This window comes from Zeus faber (assembly GCF_960531495.2).
Source record: "Zeus faber genome assembly, chromosome: 3".
Classification (NCBI taxonomy): Eukaryota; Metazoa; Chordata; class Actinopteri; order Zeiformes; family Zeidae; genus Zeus; species Zeus faber.
In genome coordinates this window covers 21914972-21938122 of record NC_137190.1, presented here as the reverse complement: position 1 = coordinate 21938122, position 23151 = coordinate 21914972, and the positions used below count along the sequence as shown (strand labels likewise).

The window sequence follows — 23151 nt, the reverse complement described above, 5'->3', positions numbered from 1 at the left end:
CTAAAACAATTGACCTGTATGTCTTTCCATGCCAGATTTACAAATGTTTTTCAAACAGATGGAGATTGTTACAGGACCAATAGTTTGTCAAAGACATCAATATTCTAACAGATCATTTCTGATCTGATTGATGAAAGTTTGTGTGGTTTTAAAGAAAAATAAGAAAATAATACCAACATTTCAACATCAAGTATGTTACGAGTACAATCCTCAAGCGTAACAGCCACGTCACTGAATGCTGGAGCTCGCTGGTACCATTAGGGGTGGGCGGATCAATATCAAAAGTATCAATACAACAGACACTACGTCTTGTTTTCAAGAGCGGTTCTCGCATCAATTGGATCGATCACTTCACCCCCACCCCCGGTATAAAGTACTGTGGTGTTTATTGTTATTATTTTATTTACATACTTATATCCATATGTTTGACTTGAATACTGAGCAACATAACCAAATTCTTGGTGACAGGGTGACATTGAAGAAAGTGACTGTGGTCCATTGAAGTTGCACAGCACTTGTTACCATGAGGCAAGAGTGTGAGGGTTTTTTTTTTATGTTTGTGCAGGGACCGGAAATGCACGTCTGATTTCAAATCCTGAATTCGAGGTGTGGTTTGACCTCACATTTAGTTCACACGTCAGTCATCTGGCTAAATTAGCTCTTTACCTTTTCGAGACCAAAAACCAAAAGAAGTGTAAAATAAGAATCTGATTGATTTAGAATTTACTTAGCAGAGATGGTGCTCAACATGCATGGGATATCCCCAGTTCTTTAAAGTGAAAAGCATTTCATCAATTTGAGTGCTTGCCCTTCAAAATTGAAAACAGAATACAAAGGTATTTGCAGATAGTGAGCCAACATAATACCAGCTCCGAATACTGGGTCAGTCAGGACCATGTCATACTTACTGGCATCTAGACAAGTCATTTATCCTTTATCTTTCAACATGTTAGTAGCAACTTTACACACAATTCTATGAGTATTAAAACGTCCATTAAACAACTCTATGAGCATACTTGCAAATTTCAACATTGAACTCTGTCCCCTTTCGATTGCAATTATTTTTGCCATAAATGTGTTAACAAACCCAGGATCAATGCCTTCATCACCTGATATTGTAATTGCATTGTAATGGGAAGAATCCTCCTTGATGTACCAGCTTTTGGATGTTTGTGACACGGTGAGAGAGTGTCCCTTAGCGTGAAGAGCTTCAATGAAAATATCCGTTTTCACCCAGTGGCTTCACTCCATCGGGACAATCAAAGTCTTTCCTCCCTGGCATATTCCCAAAGATATAGACAAAATAGATCATAAGACCATTTGAGACTTCATAATTCCATCAAAGCATTTCATTTTTCACCTGAAATGCAAAACAAAAAAAAAACGACAACATCACATAATACAAGGATAAGGAAAACAATCAGGCACAGAGGGAAGCTTTGATTGGTCTGGATCAGGGGTCGGAAACCCCGAAGCTCCAGGTAATAGTCTATTTAGTTCATTTTTCCAACGTAATAGTTATGATTCTGGAGAGTCAGGTGATCTTGTAACATTGAAATAAAACGTGTTTTAATATTTTGTCCATCAAAACATGCGTCGCACCTTGAATGCGTCACCTGTTGCCGACAGGCTGGTGAATTGTTTTGAGCTCTCGAAGCCCGGTAAGCTCACCATGTGGACATCCAAAAAGTTCGTTTCATGGAGTGTGGAGTGGAATCGAGACATGGGATGCCATTCCCGACACCTATTTGAACACGAACACGTACGCATTTGGGGTCCTGTCCATCTTTGGATCAGCATAGTTGTGCGAGCAAGTGTTTTCCACCATGAACTTCATAAAAAGCAAAAATGGGCCGCGACTCACTGATGACAGCTAACAGTCATGTGTGAAGCTCAAGGTGACATCATACAGCCCGGATATGGAGAAGCTCTGCAGTGACGTTCAGGGGCAGAAATCGCATTAAGCAGGTGAGAGAAACGAGCTTTTAATTTTGCAAAGATAGATTTTTATATCGGACCCTGAACTGATGTCGTTGTGTTTCGGTTGACCGAGGAAATAGTCGCGGATGACGGCACACTGAAATAGACTTAAGTCGTGATAAAACATAAACTAACATTTTTTTTTGCCCCTTATAATTAAAGTAAGGTGAATTCTTTTTTCAAATCCACATATAAGTGAAGAACCTGAATTTAGTATTTTATTTCAAAGAAAAATGATACGTGCCAGTATCCTTTTTTTTAGAGTTCAAAATAATTGAGTGTTTTGCTGTGCCAAGCGCACAAAAAAATGAGTCTTTACCGGTTTGTAGTTCTTTTATTTCATACATGCAACAAACTACAGTTCTTATATACAGTACATAGCATAAATGTAATAAAACTATACTGTATACCCTGTGTTATCTTCATTATAGCGGTCAAATAGGTTTTGCGGCTCCAGGTGGGTTTTATTTGGTGGGAATCCCGCCCAAATGGCTCTTTTAATGCTGAAGGTTGCTGACCCCTGGTCTAGATGAATAGCCGGCAACACTGTCTGTGAAATGGTGTCGTTTCTTGAGATGATTCAGGTTGGACTGAATCACCGCAGGACACCTGGTAAGGGCAAAAGTTCACTTAGAAAAATTTGGTTCATCACATGTTGACTGTAAATATTTATCTAGTTTAATGGTAATTTGCTGATTAGGCACTTCTGTGTGTAGAGTTTGTGCGCTGACTTAGTGGAGGAGGGCTGCAGCGGGGCTGGCGTGCATGGTGTGTGCCAATAGAGGTAGGCTGTTGGCAAACTGTCACATTAATCAGGCCTTTCCTAAAGAGTGGAGGCCAGTATTTGGATTATTTCACAGCTCTCTAGAATAGTCCATTCTGATTGGTCAACAGCGGCAGTCAGCTGTTCTATATCTAAATAGCTACCATTGATCTGTAATTAATGACCGTCGTCACAGGCGACCACTTCTCCGCCAGTTGGTTGGAGGCGAGGCTGATGAGTTGGTGTCTCTTATAATCGCACCCCTAGTCAATTCTCCATGTACTGTATTTTGAGTGGGGTGCTGATGCCTATTTCGCTGAGTTTATTTACCAGGTGGTGGGCTCTGGAGCAGGTTTTTTCATCTTTAATCTTTGTGACACGGGTAAGTCAGCACTGCCAAGAATGCCTTTGTGACACGGGTAAGTCAGCACCCGGTCCTCCAGGTTGGGGGTTGGGCCAGGGGTTGACAACCTCACCCCGTAAAAAAAGCATGTTACGGAAACTACGAGAAGACGCCATTCTGGTAAGCAGCAAATGGTGGGGACTCGTCGCCCAATGTTCCAGAAGGAACGGGAGGAACTGAACTGAAACTGAACTGTAGAGGCTTCACAGCTCGGTCCCTCTGCAAAGCGTACACCCTGCTGGGCATTACAGGTGCACGCCAGAGAAAGGCCAGGGAAAAACATCACGCAGGCAGCTGAGAAGGCCTCTAGATGGCTGTGGATCAAGAGGGGCGATCTGTGGGTACATGCTACTTAGACACAGGTCAGGGCTTGATCAATCCTGGCTGGGTGGCCTGGGTGAGGGTGTATGATGTTGAAAGACCCGAAACACCCAATGACCCCAGGTTCCATCACTGACCATGTGTCTTAGTGCATCAGTAGATGTATATTTAACTAACTGTGGTTCTGAAATATACAGAAAGTACACAGAATAGAATGGTAAATTTACAGCAAAACCCAAATCTATCCTGAGTAATTATCGTTGTACAAATGCAGGAGAAATACAATTTATATACATGGATATAGATCTTTTTATCATATCTTACTCCTACTTTTTATTTTTTTTAAATTCCTATTTAAATGTTTTTATTTTATGTTTTCTATTTGTAATACTCTGCCCTGTACAGTCTCTGGAATTTGTATTAACAAAAACATTTAACCACATTACTGTACACTGTGCAATATGTATGTGACAAATAAATATTTTGAATCTTTGAGTCTGAATCTGAATGAAAAATAATACAAATGATTTGGTGGAGTATGGGCACCACTTTTTGTTGTATGTGTTGCTGTACAAAAACAACTTTAATGACTTATTCCCATCTGAATATTTTTTTCTTTTTTTTGTGCTGTCAGCATGCTAGGCATACAACACAATGTATTTGTATGCCATTGCATCTAGGACAAAGTTAGTCTGCAAGTGAAGTTCAATCTTCTCAACCTGCAATGCCACTTTTTATTCATTCTTTAATCATCACAAACTGCTGTAACAACTCTGTGCTGTGGACATCATGTGGGATGACCAGAGCACAGATTTTTGTTACACAGAACCGCCACCAATCAAGATTCAAGATCCAAAATTCAAGATGTTTGCTTATCATATACTTATACCTCCAAGCATACGTACGGTATATGTAGTGAAATGCATTTGCAACACACCCGAAGATTATGCACAATAAGTACAAAGACACAATAGCTCCGTAATTAAGTAATTAACTACCTAACTAAACTAATTGATTCCTAAAACGTAATTCAGTTAATAAATAGAATACAATAAGCATAAAAAGGTAATATAATGAATGGGGATACAAAATGGAAATAAGAGGAATCTCTGTTTTCACTGCTTGACTGCGGAGGCACTTGCCTGACCACAGCAGCGGGAGCAGTCTGTTGTTGGGGTGGTGAGGATCCTTCATGATCCTGTGAGCTCAGCTACTACTCCTCCTGGTGTCAAAGTCCTACATGGAGGGTAGTTCCAGTGGTACATTGGGCTGAACGCACCACCCTCTGCAGGGCCCGCCTGGCTTGAGCGGTACAGTTCCCAAGCCAGGCAGTGATGTTGCCTGTCAGGATGCTCTCCACTGCTCCAGAGTAGAAGGACTTGAGGATCCTTACTGAGACCCTGAATTTCTTCAGCTGCATGAGGTGGTAAAGACACAGCCTCGCCTTCCTCACCAGAGTGTCTATATGTATAGTCCAGATTAAGTCCTCTGTGATGTGGACTCCCAGGTACTTGAAGCTGCTCACCCTGTCGACTGAAGTCCCATTAATCACCGGCAACATGTGCGTCCTCGGTTGTAATCCTCTCCTAAAGGCCACAATCAGCTGCTTAGTTTTGCTGATGTTCAGGAGGAGGCTGTCCTGGCACTAGTGTGACAGATCAGCCGCCTCCTCACGGTAGGCCTTCTCGTCGTCATTGTGGATCAGGCCCAGCACAACGGTGTCGTCATGAAACTTGATGATGGTGCTTGAGCTGGTCCTGGCCTCACAGTCATGTGTGGACAGGGAGTACAGTAGGGGTCTGAGGACACAGCCCTGGGGGGATCCTCTGTTCAGGGTGAGGGAGCTGGACATGTGCCTCCCCGCCCTAACCACCTGGGGCCTGGCTGTGAGGAAGTCTAGGATCCAGGCACACAGCGGAGTGTTCAGACTTAGCTCCCGCAGCTTGACAGCCAGTCTGGTGGGGCCTATGGTATTGAAAGCTGAACTGAAGTCGTTGAACAGCAATCTCACATAGCCCCCCTTCCGGCCACCCAGGTACGTGGGTGTGGTGTGCAGTACCTGGGAGACAGCGTCCTCCGTGAATCTGTTTGGCCGGTATGTGAACTGCAGCGGTCCAAGGTGCGGGGGAGGGGGGCGCAAATGTAATCCTTAATCAGCCTCTTGAAGCACTTCATTACCAGCGAGGCGAGGGCTGCCTCATTCACGCAGGCTGGAGAGGCGTTCTTTGGCACAGGGATGATGGTAGACCTCTTGAAGCAGGACAGGACCACCGACTCGGTTAGGGAGGCGTTGAATATCCTAGTGAGCACCGGGGCTAGTTGCTAAGCACAGATCTTCAGTACTCACCCAGATATGCCATCTGCGTCCACAGATTTCCTGGTGTTCACACGCATCAGAGCCATCCTGACGTCATGCTCAGACACAGAGTGTGCTCTCATCCCCAGTGGTGTAATTTCAATTAGCTGGCAAGCTAGCGTGTTGCTAGCCACACACTGCGCATAAAAGGAGTTCAGTTGGCTAGGGAGGCGTCCATACTCATGGCTGGGGAGGGGCTGCTCTTGTAGTTGGTAATAGTCCGCAGCCCCTGCCACAAGCGTCTGGTGTCCTGTTGCTCCACCTGTTGCTCCACTGTGTCTCTATGTCTGTTTAGCGTCCTTCACCGCCCTCCGCAGTTTGTATGACGCCGCTTTGTAATTGTCCATGTTACAAGACCGTCGTTGTAAGCTGCATTCAGAGCGCCGTGGATAAATGTATCCATCCACGGTTTCTGGTTAGGAAATATCCTAGCTTTCACTGTGAGAACGATGCTGTCCGCTACCATGGCTATGAAACTCATAAGAACTTCAGTAAACTTGCTGACGTCACTGGAACTTGATTGGAACATGTCCGGGTTGACTTCACTCAGAGAGGTAGAGGTGGAACGGACGGCATGAGACAGTCAGCTGTTCCAGGTTCAGGTAGCAGGAGCGGGAGAGAGTCTTGATGTTGTTAAGAGTTACACCAGCTGCTGTTAGTCATGATGCAGAGGCCTCCAACCTTGGATTTCTCCTCCGACCTGTCGGTGCGGAACACAGAGGCCTCGGCTGGACGAATGGCGTGGTCCGGCACCAGCGGGTTCAGCCATGCCCCCGTCAGGCAGAGGAAGCAACAGTTTCAACAATATCAGCCTGGTTATTACTACAGATGGACAAATGGGGAATAACCTCAAGTTGTTTGGATGAGGGGTGAAAGTTATTTTAACTCCTCCTTTGTAACTGTGGAATATCCATCATGAAGAAAACCACCAGCCACCCCTGAAAACAACAGTATATAAGAGAACACAGATTAGTGCACATTAGTAGAAAACTAACTTGCAAGATGTCAAGTATGTAAGGTTTATTTTTAACAAGACATAAATTACCTAAATTACAGTATACAAGCAGGAAGGTTTTTTTTTAATGTATATTTTTGTATTGTTTTACATTTTTCCTCTTCATCTTGTTCATAGACATCTCCAACCATGCAGCTGATCCTAGCAGGACTTCTCCTTGTGGCTGTGGGAACTCAGGCCCATTGGTACAACTTCCCCAGGGAAGCTGTTGGAGGTAACAACTTCACTTACTTTGGACAGAAAATATGTAAATGTTTATCGCTTTATGGAAGATGATTTATCCCTTTTTACACCTTTTCTCTTTCCTCATCAGGAGCTCGTGATATGTGGCGTGCATACGGTGACATGAGGGAGGCAAACTGGAAGAACTCAGACAAATACTTTCATGCCAGGGGAAACTATGATGCTGCCAGAAGAGGACCAGGGGGCAGATGGGCAGCTGCAGTTATCAGGTATCAAATGAATAAATGCTCACTTCATTTATTTAAATTTTCTTCATGAGGTGTCGGACCATTTAATGTGTGTGACTGTGTTCTAGTGATGCCAGAGAGATGGTTCAGGGAAGCAGTGGCCGGGGACATTTGGACTCAGCTGCTGACCAGGAAGCGAACCGCTGGGGACGCAATGGAGGGGATCCCAACCGCTACAGACCTAAAGGACTGCCCAACAAGTACTGAGGATGGAAACACCCTGAGAAGAAGCTTGCAGTGTAAAGACACTCACTGAGCAACCTCATCCTACTGTATTAATGAGCATGCATGCATTGTTATAGCAGAAATGTTTTGCAGGTCATTATGTTCAAAAATATAAAATAATGTCCTGTCTTTAATCATTTTTTAAAGTGTTGTAACATTTAAACGTCTGACTTAATAAATACAAAGCAAATACTAAAACAATTGAGCTGTATGTCTTTCCATGCCAGATTTACAAATGTTTTTCAAACAGATGGAGATTGTTACAGGACCAATAGTTTGTCAAAGACATCAATATTCTAACAGATCATTTCTGATCTGATTGATCAAAGTGTGTGTGGTTTTAAAGAAAAATAAGAAAATAATACCAACATGTCAACATCAAGTATGTTACGAGTACAATCCTAAAGCGTAACAGCCACGTCACTGAATGCTGGAGCTCGCTGGTACCATTAGGGGTGGGCGGATCAATATCAAAAGCATCGATTCAACAGACACTACGTCTTGTTTTCAAGATCGGTTTTCGCGTCAATTGGATCGATCGCCTCACCCCCAACCCCGGTATAAAGTACTGTGGCGTTTATTGTTATTATTTTATTTAAATATTTATATCCATATGTTTGACTTGAATACCGAGCAACATAACCAAATTCTTGGTGACAGGGTGACATGGAAGAAAGTGACTGTGGTCCATTGAAGTTGCACAGCACTTGTTACCATGAGGCAAGAGTGTGAGGGTTTTTTTTATGTTTGTGCAGGGACCGGAAATGCACGTCTGATTTCAAATCCTGAATTTGAGGTGTGGTTTGACCTCACATTTAGTTCACACGTCAGTCATCTGGCTAAATTAGCTCTTTACCTTTTCGAGACCAAAAACCAAAAGAAGTGTAAAATAAGAATCTGATTGATTTAGAATTTACTTAGTAGAGATGGTGCTCAAGATGCATGGGATATCCCCAGTTCTAAAGTGAAAAGCAATTCATCAATTTGCGTGCTTGCCCTTCAAAATAGATTTTTCACATTCATTCAGAGAATATGAAACTCATTATGGCCCTACAGATGTTGTATCCTACTACTTCCTCGAATCGTGCAAAGCAAGGAGGAACACAACTCTGCATCTAACATGGAGTTAGATCCGAAAAAAAATTCTTAATTTACAAAAAGACCAAAGAGATAAAATATCAATCGAACAGCCCTGCCGACGTCTAACAAGTACGATGGTACACACGCACGCACGCACGCACGCACGCACACACGCACGCACGCACGCACGCACACACATACACACACACACACACACACACACACACACACACACACAGTTTGTAACCTCAAACCACTACAGAGCGACTAACTCTACACCACCCTGCACGCACAACGCAAATGGATGTTCGGCACCACAACCTGCACATTGATAAGGAATTGGATGATGATGTCTCAAGTGTCTTCCACCAGAAACTCATTTTGTCTGAAACTCAAACTCATCTGAAAGTTTTCGAACGTTGGTGTGCCAGCGATGCACGAACATCCGGCTACTTCCTGTCATAATCTGTTGGTTTTTAACTAATTTCTGCCCCGTATGTGGATCGATTTAGATTAAACTTGAACCACGAAATGTCTGTGACGTCCCGGTTCTAACGACCCCTCAACCGTGTCCGGAGCTGCAGCTGTCGTCCTGATCCAGACACTTCTGTAAAGTGCCAAGGAGAATGGAAATTATAAAAATCCGAACAATAGCAATTGGGGTTCCATACCGTATACAGAGAAGGAGCTCCAAATTTATAAGATAGAAATTATGATATATTTCAAACCTACTCAACAATTTTTAAAATGTAAAATATATGAATAAAATGTCACGTGTGCACTAAAAACTGTCTCCACGTGAGGTTGCGACCCTTACATTGAGGATGTCTTATTTACTCTCTCTTCCCTCCAGAAAACCCAAAATATATCAAAAGTTCATCCAGAAAAGTAAGAGTGATATCTCCTAATCAGTGATCACCTGACAGGACCAGAGGTTTGGCAAGGCAACAATATTCTGCTTTATCTTTCTGATTGGTGGATAAATATACATGTATGTAGTAAAGATTATTTTAAGGAAAGGCTGCTTGTTTTGGAAATTGTGTCTCTGAGCAGGGAATCCGTGGATTTCCCATTGAGCCATCTTTCGTTTTCCAGTAAATTCAGTTTGTTCCGTTTAGTTTTAAAAAAGGACACATATGGTCCTGTTTGGGACAATTTTCACTGTCTGGCAAATGACACTACTTTCCACGGTGTGCTCACTGCTTGGCTTTCCTCATGGATTTACATGTGGTCACTACAACTGATAGTGCGCCACCTAGTGGACAACTGGAGCACACTGGATGGGAGCTATGATGAGGGAAAGTGGACATCAGAAGATATTTACAAACAGGTGAGAAAATTGAACTTGCACTTGTTATGTATTCCATGCATATTGAGAGGATTAAACATATTAATAACAAAAACTATTGAGATGGAGGCCGAAGTATTACAGCTTGGCCAAACTGGTTGAGTAACACAAATAACAAGTTGTGAGTGAAACGTAATTCCATGACAATTCGTTTTTAGTTCTGTTTCTAAAAGACTGATTTAGACCGGAGTAAAATTGCTCTGAATTTAATCTAGACTCTTGCACAGTGAATAACAATGTGTAATTGACAGCTAAAGAAATAAGCACAGTGTGAAAAACTTGTGTAAATAAAGTTATAGAAACAATCAATAAGACGTGTATCGCAGACATGGACTTTGTTTACATGGAGTTGCTGCAATATCAGCCTGGTTATTACTACAGATGGACAAATGGGGAATAACCTCAAGTTGTTTGGATGAAAGTGAAAGTTATTTTAACTCCTCCTTTCTAACTGTGGAATTTCCATCATGAAGAAACCCACCAGCCACCCCTGAAAACAACAGTATATAAGAGAACACAGATTAGTGCACAGTAGTAGAAAACTAACTTGCAAGATACATCAAAATCCTGTCAAGTATGTAAGGCTTATTCTTAACATGACATAAATTGACCAAATTACAGTATACAAGCAGGAAGGTTAGTTTTTAAATATATATTTTTGTATTGTTTTACATTTTTCCTCTTCATCTTGTTCATAGACATCTCCAACCATGCAGCTGATCCTAGCAGGACTTCTACTTGTGGCTGTGGGAACTCAGGCCCAGTGGTACAACTTCCCCAGGGAAGCTGCTGGAGGTAACAACTTCACTTACTTTGGACAGAAAATAGGTAAATCTTTATCGCTTTATGGAAGATGATTTATCCCTTTTTACACCTTTTCTCTTTCCTAATCAGGAGCTCGTGATATGTGGCGTGCATACGGTGACATGAGGGAGGCAAACTATAAGAACTCAGACAAATACTTTCATGCCAGGGGAAACCGTGATGCTGCCCGAAGAGGACCAGGGGGCAGATGGGCAGCTGCAGTTATCAGGTATCAAATGAATAAATGCTCACTTCATTTATTTAAATTTTCTTCATGAGGTGTCGGTCCATTCAATGTGTGTGACTGTGTTCTAGTGATGCCAGAGAGATGGTTCAGGGAAGCAGTGGCCGGGGACATTTGGACTCAGCTGCTGACCAGGAAGCGAACCGCTGGGGGCGCAATGGAGGTGATCCCAACCGCTACAGACCTAGAGGACTGCCCAAAAAGTACTGAGGATGGAAACACCCTGAGAAGAAGCTTACAGTGTAAAGACACTCACTGAGCAACCTCACCCTACTGTATTAATGAGCATGCATGCATTGTTATAGCAGAAATATTTTGCAGGTCATTATGTTCAAAAATATAAAATAATGTCCTGTCTTTAATCATTTTTTAAAGTGTTGTAACATTCAAACGTCTGACTTAATAAATACAAAGCAAATACTAAAACAATTGACCTGTATGTCTTTCCATGCCAGATTTACAAATTTTCTTTCAAACAGATGGAGATTGTTACAGGACCAATAGTTTGTCAAAGACATCAATATTCTAACAGATCATTTCTGATCTGATTGATGAAAGTTTGTGTGGTTTTAAAGAAAAATAAGAAAATAATACCAACATTTCAACATCAAGTATGTTACGAGTACAATCCTAAAGCGTAACAGCCACGTCACTGAATGCTGGAGCTCGCTGGTACCATTAGGGGTGGGCGGATCAATATCAAAAGTATCAATACAACAGACACTACGTCTTGTTTTCAAGATCGGTTCTCGCATCAATTGGATCGATCACTTCACCCCCACCCCCGGTATACAGTACTGTGGTGTTTATTGTTATTATTTTATTTACATACTTATATCCATATGTTTGACTTGAATACCTAGCAACATAACCAAATTCTTGGTGACAGGGTGACATTGAAGAAAGTGACTGTGGTCCATTGAAGTTGCACAGCACTTGTTACCATGAGGCAAGAGTGTGAGGGTTTTTTTTTTATGTTTGTGCAGGGACCGGAAATGCACGTCTGATTTCAAATCCTGAATTTGAGGTGTGGTTTGACCTCACATTTAGTTCACACGTCAGTCATCTGGCTAAATTAGCTCTTTACCTTTTCGAGACCAAAAACCAAAAGAAGTGTAAAATAAGAATCTGATTGATTTAGAATTTACTTAGTAGAGATGGTGCTCAAGATGCATGGGATATCCCCAGTTCTTTAAAGTGAAAAGCATTTCATCAATTTGAGTGCTTGCCCTTCAAAATGGAAAACAGAATACAAAGGTATTTGCAGATAGTGAGCCAACATAATACCAGCTCCGAATACTGGGTCAGTCAGGACCATGTCATACTTACTGGCATCTAGACAAGTCATTTATCCTTTATCTTTCAACATGTTAGTAGCAACTTTACACACAATTCTATGAATATTAAAACGTCCATTAAACAACTCTATGAGCATACTTGCAAATTTCAACATTGAACTCTGTCCCCTTTCGATTGCAATTATTTTTGCCATAAATGTGTTAACAAACCCAGGATCAATGCCTTCATCACCTGATATTGTAATTGCATTGTAATGGGAAGAATCCTCCTTGATGTACCAGCTTTTGGATGTTTGTGACACGGTGAGAGAGTGTCCCTTAGCGTGAAGAGCTTCAATGAAAATATCCGTTTTCACCCAGTGGCTTCACTCCATCGGGACAATCAAAGTCTTTCCTCCCTGGCATATTCCCAAAGATATAGACAAAATAGATCATAAGACCATTTGAGACTTCATAATTCCATCAAAGCATTTCATTTTTCACCTGAAATGCAAAACAAAAAAAAAACGACAACATCACATAATACAAGGATAAGGAAAACAATCAGGCACAGAGGGAAGCTTTGATTGGTCTGGATCAGGGGCCGGAAACCCCGAAGCTCCAGAGCCGCATGTGGCTCTTTCATCCCTCTGCCGTGGCTCCCTGTGGCTTTGGGAAAATTGTGTGAATAAATAATGGCTATTTAATTTAAATCAATGTAATTCTATTTAGTTCATTTTTTCAACGTAATAGTTATGATTCTGGAGATTCAGGTGATCATGTAACATTGAAATAAAACGTGTTTTAATATTTTGTCCATCAAAACATGCGTCGCACCTTGAATGCGTCACCTGTTGCCGACAGGCTGCTGAATTGTTTTGAGCTCTCGAAGCCCGGTAAGCTAACCATGGAGACATCCAAAAAAAGAAAAGTTTCTGTTTTTTAACGAAAATAGAACGTTAAAGTTCGTTTCATGGAGTGTGGAGTGGAATCGAGACATGGGATGCCATTCCCGACACCTATTTGAACATGAACACGTACGCATTTGGGGTCCTGTCCATCTTTGGATCAGCATAGTTGTGCGAGCAAGTGTTTTCCACCATGAACTTCATAAAAAGCAAAATTGGGTCGCGACTCACTGATGACAGCTAACAGTCATGTGTGAAGCTCAAGGTGACATCATACAGCCCGGATATGGAGAAGCTCTGCAGTGACGTTCAGGGGCAGAAATCGCATTAAGCAGGTGAGAGAAACGAGCTTTTAATTTTGCAAAGATAGATTTTTATATCGGACCCTGAACTGATGTCGTTGTGTTCCTCGTGTCCTCGTGTCCCCTTGGAATGTAATCCTGGCTCGAAGGTCATCCATCTTCTCCAGGGACTGGACATTGGCAAGGAGGATGCTGGTAAGAGGTGGACGGTATGGTTGCGTCCTCATTCTGATCCGAATGCCGCCCTGTTTACCGCGGCGCTTCCTCCATCGGCGCACCCGTGGAACAGCGACTGCATTGAGGTTATTGCCCTTGTTGATATTCCCGAAAAGAGGTTGGCATAACAAAGTCTCAGATTTCAAGCTACTTCTTGATCCAGGTGACTCATGCTTGCTGTCCTGTCAGCGTCCTTTCTCTCAGTTCTTCTTTGTGCTTCTGGAAATTACTTGTTCGGTACTTTCCACATGACTCACTCCCCCGTGACTTTCTGAAAATTTTTTTAAATGAATTTAACCTGTGCTGTCACTATACTGGGCATACAACAAAGAGTATTTGTATGCCATTGCATCGAGGACAGAGTTTGGCTGCAAGTGGAGTTCAAGTTCTCAACCTGCAATGCAACTCTATTAATTCTTAAATCTTCAAGAACTGCTGCAATAACTCTGTCCTAAATATGTCAGGCCCCCCGGCCTGGGGGAAGGTCTACAGGACGGTAGTGAGACCAGCTATGTTGTCTGGTTTAGAGGCGGTGGCACTGACAAAAAGGCAGGCGGCTGAACTGGAGGTGGCAGAGTTGAGGATGTTGAGATTTTCATTGGGAGTGACAAGGATGGACAAGATTAAGAATGACTACATTAGAGGGACAGCTCAGGTTGGACAGTTTGGTGAAAAAGTGAGAGAGGAGAGATTGAGATGGTTTGGACACGTGTGTAGAGATGAGAGTTACATTGGGAGAAGGATGCTGAGGATGGAGCTGCCAGGCAAGAGGAAAAGAGGAAGGCCAAAGAAAAGGTTTATGGATGTGGTGAGGGAAGACATGCAGGCAGTTGGTGTAAGGGAGGAAGATGCGCAGAACAGAAAGTATTGGAGGGAGATGATCCACTGTGGCGACCCCTAACGGGAGCAGCCGAAAGTAGTAACACAAATCTTTAAATCAACATAGGACTTTCTTCACATGAATTAACTCTTTTTCAGTCATCACCTGTAGGTTTTTTGCAAGAAAAAAAACAGCCGTAACATCACGGAGAGATGTACATCAAATGTCCATACAGCGGCTGGCTTGAATGGGTTTTCGCACATGACGGTAAAGTGACACTCACTTTACCAGAGTGATTATTTACATTGCCACACATGGATTATTGCGATCAGATGATGCTGATGTGTTGATGCAGATGGTGGTAACTGACTCATGTGATCTGTGTACTCTGTCAACCTGTGCATACGTGACACAATTAATTTGTTTTAGTTTACCTCTATGCGTGGCGCTATCTTGGTGCAGCCATTGTTGATCACAAGCTCCATCCACAATACTGAACCGCTGATAGTTGTTGACCAATCGCCTGATGTGACCTGACCTAACCATCAATTGTGCATGTGCAACATGCACAATTGTAAATTTTTAGGTACCAAACCTTCCCACAAACTTTAATTTTTACTTGGGTGTCAGCACCACTAATCTTGTGCGTTGCAATTTCACATCTCTTCACATCTATAAACAACAGATTGAACTTTAGTTTTCCAGTAAATTCAGTTTGTTCCGTTTAGTTAAACAAAGGACACAAAAGGTCCTCGTTAGGACAATTTTCATTGTCTGCCACACTGACCGTACTTTCCACGGTGTGCTCACTGCTTGGTTTTCGGCCTGGATACAACTACAGATTGACAAATGGAGAATAACCTGAAGTTGTCTGGACGAAAGTGAAAGTTATTTTAACTCCTCCTTTCTAACTGTGGAATTTCCATCATGAAGAAACTCACCAGCCACACCTGAAAACAACAGTATATAAGAGAACACAGATTAGTGCACATTAGTAGAAAACTAACTGCAAGATACATCAAAATCCTATCAAATATGTAAGGCTTATTTTTAACAAGACATAAATTACCTAAATTACAGTATACAAGCAGGAAGGTGTTTTTTGTTAATGTATATTTTTGTATTGTTTTACATTTTTCCTCTTCATCTTGTTCATAGACATCTCCAACCATGCAGCTGATCCTAGCAGGACTTCTACTTGTGGCTGTGGGAACTCAGGCCCAGTGGTACAACTTCCCCAGGGAAGCTGCTGGAGGTAACAACTTCACTTACTTTGGACAGAAAATATGTAAATGTTTATCGCTTTATGGAAGATGATTTATCCCTTTATACACCTTTTCTCTTTCCTAATCAGGAGCTCGTGATATGTGGCGTGCATACGGTGACATGAGGGAGGCAAACTGGAGGAACTCAGACAAATACTTTCATGCCAGGGGAAACCATGATGCTGCCCGAAGAGGACCAGGGGGCAGATGGGCAGCTGCAGTTATCAGGTATCAAATGAATAAATGCTCACTTCATTTATTTAAATTCTCTTCTTGAGGTGTCGGTCCATTCAATGTGTGTGACTGTGTTCTAGCAATGCCAGAGAGATGGTTCAGGGAAGCAGTGGCCGGGGACATTTGGACTCAGCTGCTGACCAGGCAGCGAACCGCTGGGGACGCAATGGAGGTAATCCCAACCGCTACAGACCTAGAGGACTGCCCAAAAGGTACTGAGGATGGAAGCAAATTGAACTGAACATAAACTACATGCAAAAAAAACGTTGTGCTGTTTCTTTAAATGTCTTCGGTAGACGAATCATCATCTTTAACATTCAGAAACAATACATGTTTGGTATTCCATGTTGATGAAATGTAATTGAACTGGAATTGTCCTGATTACAGATTTTGTGATTCAGCCTTTGCATTTCAGTGTATATCATAAAAAATGGGAATAAATGAAAATATACATCTATTTTAAGACTCAGAGTATACTGCCTTTTTTATAGTACAGTAACCATCAAGTCTCATATTTTAAAGACCCTTCATTGTTTCCCTTTCCTGTTCTTTCCATTGTGTTATTATGAGTGTGTAAATCGGGATGGTTTATTTCAGTATAATGTTTTGTATCCTACTTGGTTAAAAATGCAGCAAATTTAAATGTTGCTAAAATAACTGTCAAGGAACCCAGACAGCATTTCAAAAATTAAAGTGGCTTTGCAATTAACCTTTTCTCCATTGGGTCATTTTTTAATTGTGTCTCTCTAAGTTTTAATTAATTATGAATAACTTCCCCAATACAGTATCAATCTTCCCTCCTGTGTTTTACAGGAGTATAATGAATTCATAAACAACAGTTTTATATTACAATAAAACTAAACGTAAGAGGGTTAATTATTAATGAATTAGTAGTTTGTATTCTTTTGTTTTATTTGAACTCTGAGCTGGAGGTTAATCAATGGTCACAAATGCGCACTCTGCCTTTATGACAAACACCATAATTCTGTGTATTGTTTTTGGTCCTAATATTGACAAATTAAATAGCCAAATCATATCCTACATTTCCATCAAACCATTCAAGCTATATAAATCGTGGATTTCCTTATCAATTTGCTAGACCTTGTTTCTCTCTTCTTGAGGAAAAACAGGAATCACTGTTATTTTCCAGGAAAGGGATTTGATGTTTGTCAGTAACCTCATTGTGGATTCCATCAATAATTCCCTCGGAAATCGTCATTATAACATGTCCGAATGATGGGCTTCCACTGATGTTAAAGAGAGCCACAGTACCACTGCCACAGCCAGCACAGGGGAAAGAGGAAGTACCAGCATTTGAGATCCCTCTACAAGCAGAGGAAGAGAGTGTTGAAATCCTCGCTGACCTGTGCGAGGAAATAGATGTCAGAGCACGGAGGAGATTATCCTCAAATGAGCCACTTCGACTGGTTAAAATGATAAACTGTATTGTGTAAACTGATTCAGTGGAAAATGTATACGAAAGCAGCCATGGGAAATCCGAAATGCAAAGCAATATTGTATGTAATGTAATTACATAATGTGAAGTTCTAGTGAGGGTGGAACATGGTCGGCCATCTTGGGCTTTCAGAGTGGGAGAGATCTAATGCCATGTTCAGGCTACTTGATTTTGGCCTGATTTTCCACGACAGGTTTTTGGAGATCGCCGAACAAAACCCCGGATCGGAGGAAAATCAAAGCAGGCTCCCGTGAGCGAGAAACGTGAACTGCTCACAACGCGAATCCAACTGCTCACAGAGCGTTCGCTGAGATATCAAGCAGGTATCATATCTGGTCGTGTCGGGATCGAGGGGACGCAAGGAGCTACGGCCAATGACAGCAGACCCGGAGTGAGGCGGAGGAGTCCAGAAGGAGAGACAGAGACGGGAGTGCACGGAGCAGCAGCCAGAAACACACAACATACCTATTTTAATTTTCTCCTCTAGGTTAAGACCTCCTTGGAAAATTGGACACGGAAACCCTCAGTCGACGAGCTGATGGTTCCAGGATAGTTCGGTTTAGTCACTGGAGTGATCCGACAGAGAGACTGTAACGTCCTCTGGTTACCAGCTCTGGCATCAATGGAGCCAGGGTACCGTGGTCTGCTGGGTCATAGCACCTGGGTTCCTGGCAGGCTGTAAAAGGCAGGCTGTAAAAGGCAGGCTGTAAAAGGCAGGCTGTAAAGAGGGAGCGAGGCCTCCTGATCGGAGCAACTCTTTCCTCTCTAAATAAGATCGAATCAGACCGTAGGGAAAAGGTAAAGTGTAGTGAAGGTAAAGGTGTTTTTTATTATTTTAGTCATTTCAATTCATTATTTTTAAAATGTTATTTTTAACATGGACTGTTCATACAGACACTCTGGTGAGAAAGGCGAGGCAGCATCTCTACCACCTCAGGCAGCTGAGGAAATTCCGGGTCTCGGTGAGGATCCTCAAGTCCTTCTACTCTGGAGCAGTGGAGAGCATCCTGACAGGCAACATCACTGCCTGGTTTGGGAACTGTACTGCCCAGGACAGGCGGGCCCTGCAGAGGGTGGTGCGTTCAGCTGAACGTACCACTGGAACTACCCTCCCCCCCTTGCAGGAGTTATACACCAGGAGGTGTAGTAGCAGAGCCCGTAGGATCATGAAGGATCCTCATCACCCCAACAACGGACTGTTTCAGCTGCTGCGGTCAGGCAAGCGCCTCCGCAGTCACGCAGCGAGAACAGAGAGACTGCGACGGAGTTTCTTCCCTCAAGCCATCAGAACTGTCAACGCTGACCTCACCAGGGGTCCTAACTGTATGTAGTATGTACTGTATGTAGCATACTGTACCGCATACTGTATCACTGTTCAGGGTTGTTCGTGATGCCGTATTGCTGCGCCGTACTGTTGTATACTGTGCTGTATTATCCCAAACACTACCTCACACTATTCACATTCACATGCCACTTTAATTCACATGCCACTTTAAATGCACATATCTGTATATACATAGCCATATTCCTTCAACCTATTCCATTTTATTTCAATTTATTTTTTATTGTATTTTATTCTATATATTTTTTATCTTATTCTATAAGTATTCCACTTACTGTATTACGTTTTAGGAGTCAGTTAGTCGGTCTATAGAAAGGAATTTTCTACTTTTTATTTTATTTTTGTACTTTTTCCTAGGACTTATTGTGTGCTATCACCGGGTGCGTTGCATTACATTTCACTGCATATATGTATGGAAGTATGTATATGTATGTGACAAATAAAAATCTTGAATCTTGAATCTTGAAATGTATAACCTGTCTTTATTATGTATTGATTACTTTTTTCTGCTGTAACACTTATGCTGAAATAAAGATTATAACTGCATTTAAAGTAACGGCTTTATCATAACTTTTTAGAATAGAACACAGTTAGTCAAATATTGATAACCATCCTTGTTTAATGGTTAAATGTTAGCAAACTGTCCATAAAAGGATCTGAATGGTTATTGTAGCGTTGCATATGTAAAAATATCTCTTTGGGGCAAAAGTACATTTGCTTCTCAATAAATTTCCAGCAACCACACCAACTTGCACTCAATTAGAGAAGAGCTGTCGTGAACTGGAATGGCTTTCAAGTTGTATTCGATTATAGGTCACTTATAGAGTATAGCCAAAGCTGGGGATGGGGGGAGCTACACAAAGTACACAGTTAGCATCTGGGCGAATCTTCTCGACAACTAGCCTGAGTTATTTTCAGAGTTTATCGAACCCCTTAGAAGGAGGGCTAGTCTGGAGCACTGTACGGTGCTTTGCCGGGAGACAACCAAAATAAAAAGAATCAATTCTTCAAAATGTTAACAAATATGTAACTTTAAGGTGTCACAGTTTGACGACAACAACATAAAAATTCAAAAGAACTTTGATTCAAGTCAGATATGGGTTTACAAAAAGTTAACAAAAGTAAATTAATACAGTCTGGAGGATGTTGAAGAAGCTACTCTGGCAGGAGGTCATCGCCCAGCTCTTCATCGGCAAAGTCGTCCTCTTCCAGACGTTTTCTGGCCGCTGTCTTCGGCCTCTCCATCTGAGGTCCAAGCGGGTCGATGTAGGAGGCATCAAGTTCTCTCGGGCTGCTGGCCTCATAGGGTTCATTGGAACCAGGAAGTGACCTCAGCTTGGCATTCAGTCGTTCCCCTTTGGAGCTGGTGCTCCGACTGCTACGGCCGCTGTCACTGCCAGTGCTCCCCTCTCTGCTCTCTGGCCTGCGGCCACTGGCACTGGCCTCCTTCCCAGACTTCATTCTCTGCTCTCTGATCTCCTTCATCTTCTCCACCTTCTTTAGCTTGGTGGCATAGTCCTGCACCTCCTTCAGACCCATATCAGAACACAGCCTCACAAGGAAGCGCAGGCATTCAATGTTTTCGGGGGACTTTTGGTGGATGTCCTTGTACGTCTCCAGAGCTTTCTGGTAGTTTCCACTTCTCCTGGAACAGCTTGCCACCATCAGCTGCCATTTGACCTGCGTGGGTTGAATGAGTGTGGCTCTCTCAAAGTACTGGATGGCCTTCTCATAGAACTGGGTCTCAATGTAGTAAGCCCCAAGCCACTCGATCACATATATGTTGGAGGGGAAATGTCTGAAAGACTCTGAGTAGTACTGGAAGGCCTGGGATTTGTCTCCCTCTGCATCATACAGCTCTCCGAGCTTGGCCAGGACATGGGGGTCTGTGGGAGTCACACTGATAAGCTGCATCAGCCAATCGATGGCCTGCTGTGGGTCCTCCATACGCTCGTAGAGGTTAGCAAGCTGGTACATGGCTTGAGCGCTGTTCCTCAGAATGGCGTGGAGCTTCAGGAAGCAGATCAGAGCCTCCTCGAGACAATTTCTCTTCTTGTAGGTCAGGCCGAGGTTGTAAAGGGCCTCGGTGCAGGAAGAGTCATTCCTCAGAGCCTCTTTGTAGAACTCTGCAGCCTTCTTGTAGTCCTGCTTGACAAACACTGCGTTGCCCTTGTTGATGAGGGCCGCCGGGTTGTAGCGGTCAGCATTCATAGCCAGGTCTGCATAGCGGTCGGCCTGGTCGTAGTCTTTCTCCAGGAAGTACAGGAAGGAGAGGTTGGTGGCTGCAGCACTCTTCACCCTGCTGTCTTTCTTCTCAAACGGCTTCAGTGTCTCCACAGCCTCGAGCTGGTTGAAGTCTCTCTGTCTCAGGTAGGTGATGGCTTTGTTGATCTCTAGGTCATTTGCAAGCTCAATGTACTGAGAACTTTTCACCATGTCCACACACCAGTCAAATCCAGCGGTGAAGGAGGTCTCGATGCGTGATGAGCGATGAGCGATGAGCTTGGCAGCCGTCATGATGAACTTCTCAGCCAGGGACTTCCGTTCCCGCTCCATCTGGTGAAGCTTGTCGTTCTTGATGGCTTCGATGACCATGTTGGCACGGGCGTCATCGTTAATGGGGATGTACTTGTACTCCTCGTCTATTCCCAATGGGACGGAAATAAGCTTCTGGAAGGCCTTTTTCATCCTCTCCATGTCCCCCGTGCCGTAGTAGCACAGGATGAGATTGAACCCCGTCCTGATGTTGGGGCTCTCGCTCATGATGTGCTCGAAAGAGGTGATGGCATTTGAGTACTGGCCCATGCGGACGAACACCACGCCAATGTTCTGCAGGATCTTTATCCTCATCTCCTTGTGGTAGTTGGAGATCTGGTCCAACGCCATGCGGTAGAGCTTGATCGCCTTTGGGTAGTTCTTCTGCTTTACGTAGATGTTGGCCATGTTGACTTTTAATCGGCCTGCATTATAAAACATGTTCTTGACAATGACCTGGTAGGTGTTGAGAGCCTCTGGGCACATGTCGTTATTTTCATATTGGTTGGCCAGGTTAAACAGCACAGAGTAGGTGAGGTCTGTGTTGATGTGGTCTGCAGTTCCACACTGTTCCCGCTCTCCACCCAGTGCTCGCTCCTTCCTCCCCGCCTCTTTAGCTTTCTCAAGGGCCAGCTGTAGCGCCCCCTGGCTGTGAGCCAGGCAGCTCTCTTCAATCAGGTCGTTGACCTTCTTCTCCAGGATCTTAATTTTCTCCTCTGGCGTGTCATCATTCTTGGACTCCAGTGGAGGTGCAGGTCCTATTGACTGGCCCAGGGTGTCAAATGTTAAGCCTCTGGTTAGTGATGGCGTGTAGCCTGCTGCTCTCACTGCAGTCATGGGTCTGGCTGTTCCATCCTGAACAGCTCCAGTCATAGGTCTACCCATTGAAGAGGTCATAGGAATCCTAGATCCAAAGGAAGTTCCGATTGACCATCCCCCAATAGCAGTGCCAGTCAGAGGGGGCCTCCTGCCTTGATTGGTTCTCACTGCTTGTTGAAATCCTTCATCATTGTCAAGCTCCTCGGCGTCAAACGTTGGATTGTAGTCATTGTATCCTGAATAAAGATCATCCTCCTCTTCGGCAAGGCATTTTCCATTTTCCATGATGGATTATTCACATTGAAAGTTTTCCTGGAGAATCAATAGGCAAACATTGGATTTAAGCTTAAAGAAAAACTCTTAAAATTTGCTCCTCTAGCAGGGAAATCATTACTGTTCTGTCTGTGATGGCAGCTTCTTTTTGGGTTGTTGTGGCGGCACTGTTGCATTACCACCCTCCTCCTGCTGTATAACTGTTGTGTAAGAAGAGCTCTTGTATATGGAACCAATGAGTTCTCTATACAATAGCTTGTTCTATACACTCTGTGTGTGTGTGTGTGTGTGTGTGTGTGTGTGTGTGTGTGTGTGTGTGTGTGTGTGTGTGTGTGTGTGTGTGTGTGTGTGTGTGTGTGTGTTTCACTCACTCCTCCTCCTGTGTCGGCAGCTTCTTCTTGGGTTTTAATGGTGGCTTGCATCCTATTTGTCTAGAGGCTGAAGTAAGGAAATCACAAGTTAGCAAGGAATTGGTAGTGGCAGTGTTTCCCGATGTTGAGCATGTGATATGCTGTGGAGAGAAGGATTACGAATTACACATGACAAGTTGAAAGTGAAAAGAGGGAGAGCGTTTAATTGGATTAGAGATGTTTTACATGGACAGGACAATCTAGGTCAAAATTAGACATATTAAGGAAATATGATGGTGAAAATGGATGCCACAAGGAAGTGTGATCCGTCTGTTGGTGTTTTGG

At 43.1% G+C, this 23151-nt stretch overlaps 4 protein-coding genes across 5 annotated transcripts; 3 read left to right on the top strand and 1 right to left on the bottom strand.

Moving 5' to 3' along the window:
• Positions 1-6967: 6967 nt before the first annotated feature.
• LOC307227759 (serum amyloid A-5 protein-like) lies at positions 6968-7515 on the top strand (the record flags this gene model as incomplete). Its single annotated transcript, XM_079997183.1, has 3 exons — positions 6968-7052; positions 7152-7290; positions 7377-7515. 3 exons carry the CDS (start codon positions 6968-6970, stop codon positions 7513-7515), a joined length of 363 nt encoding a protein of 120 aa, XP_079853309.1.
• Positions 7516-10472: 2957 nt separating this feature from the next.
• Positions 10473-11429, top strand: LOC307227756 (serum amyloid A-5 protein-like). Its single transcript, XM_079997179.1, has 4 exons — positions 10473-10535; positions 10660-10756; positions 10856-10994; positions 11081-11429. Exons 2-4 carry the CDS (start codon positions 10672-10674, stop codon positions 11217-11219), a joined length of 363 nt encoding a protein of 120 aa, XP_079853305.1. The 5' UTR covers positions 10473-10535; positions 10660-10671; the 3' UTR covers positions 11220-11429.
• Positions 11430-13489: 2060 nt separating this feature from the next.
• On the top strand, positions 13490-16663 carry LOC307227757 (serum amyloid A-5 protein-like). 2 transcript variants are annotated; one of them, XM_079997181.1, is made up of 4 exons: positions 13490-13529; positions 15691-15787; positions 15887-16025; positions 16112-16663. In XM_079997181.1, the coding sequence occupies exons 2-4, from the start codon at positions 15703-15705 to the stop codon at positions 16248-16250; spliced, it is 363 nt and encodes a 120-aa protein (XP_079853307.1). In that variant the 5' UTR covers positions 13490-13529; positions 15691-15702; the 3' UTR covers positions 16251-16663. The 2 variants fall into 2 exon arrangements, with proteins under 2 accessions (XP_079853307.1, XP_079853306.1); XM_079997180.1 differs by lacking the exon at positions 13490-13529 and adding an exon at positions 15493-15569.
• Positions 16664-19984: 3321 nt separating this feature from the next.
• LOC307227735 (intraflagellar transport protein 88 homolog) lies at positions 19985-22468 on the bottom strand (the record flags this gene model as incomplete). The annotated part of the gene is made up of 1 exon (XM_079997159.1): positions 19985-22468. The coding sequence occupies one exon, from the start codon at positions 22466-22468 to the stop codon at positions 19985-19987; it is 2484 nt and encodes an 827-aa protein (XP_079853285.1).
• Between the last annotated feature and the right edge of the window lie 683 nt (positions 22469-23151).

What these genes read in the sequence shown, in the direction of transcription:
- LOC307227757 (XM_079997181.1), top strand. Translation starts at nt 15,703, where the DNA reads ATGCAGCTGATCCTAGCAGGACTTCTACTTGTGGCTGTGGGAACTCAG. An exon ending in CCCCAGGGAAGCTGCTGGAG is followed by an intron (nt 15,788 to 15,886) that starts GTAACAACTTCA and finishes TTTCCTAATCAG; the next exon opens with GAGCTCGTGATATGTGGCGT. An exon ending in TGGGCAGCTGCAGTTATCAG is followed by an intron (nt 16,026 to 16,111) that starts GTATCAAATGAA and finishes ACTGTGTTCTAG; the next exon opens with CAATGCCAGAGAGATGGTTC.
- LOC307227756 (XM_079997179.1), top strand. Translation starts at nt 10,672, where the DNA reads ATGCAGCTGATCCTAGCAGGACTTCTACTTGTGGCTGTGGGAACTCAG. An exon ending in CCCCAGGGAAGCTGCTGGAG is followed by an intron (nt 10,757 to 10,855) that starts GTAACAACTTCA and finishes TTTCCTAATCAG; the next exon opens with GAGCTCGTGATATGTGGCGT. An exon ending in TGGGCAGCTGCAGTTATCAG is followed by an intron (nt 10,995 to 11,080) that starts GTATCAAATGAA and finishes ACTGTGTTCTAG; the next exon opens with TGATGCCAGAGAGATGGTTC.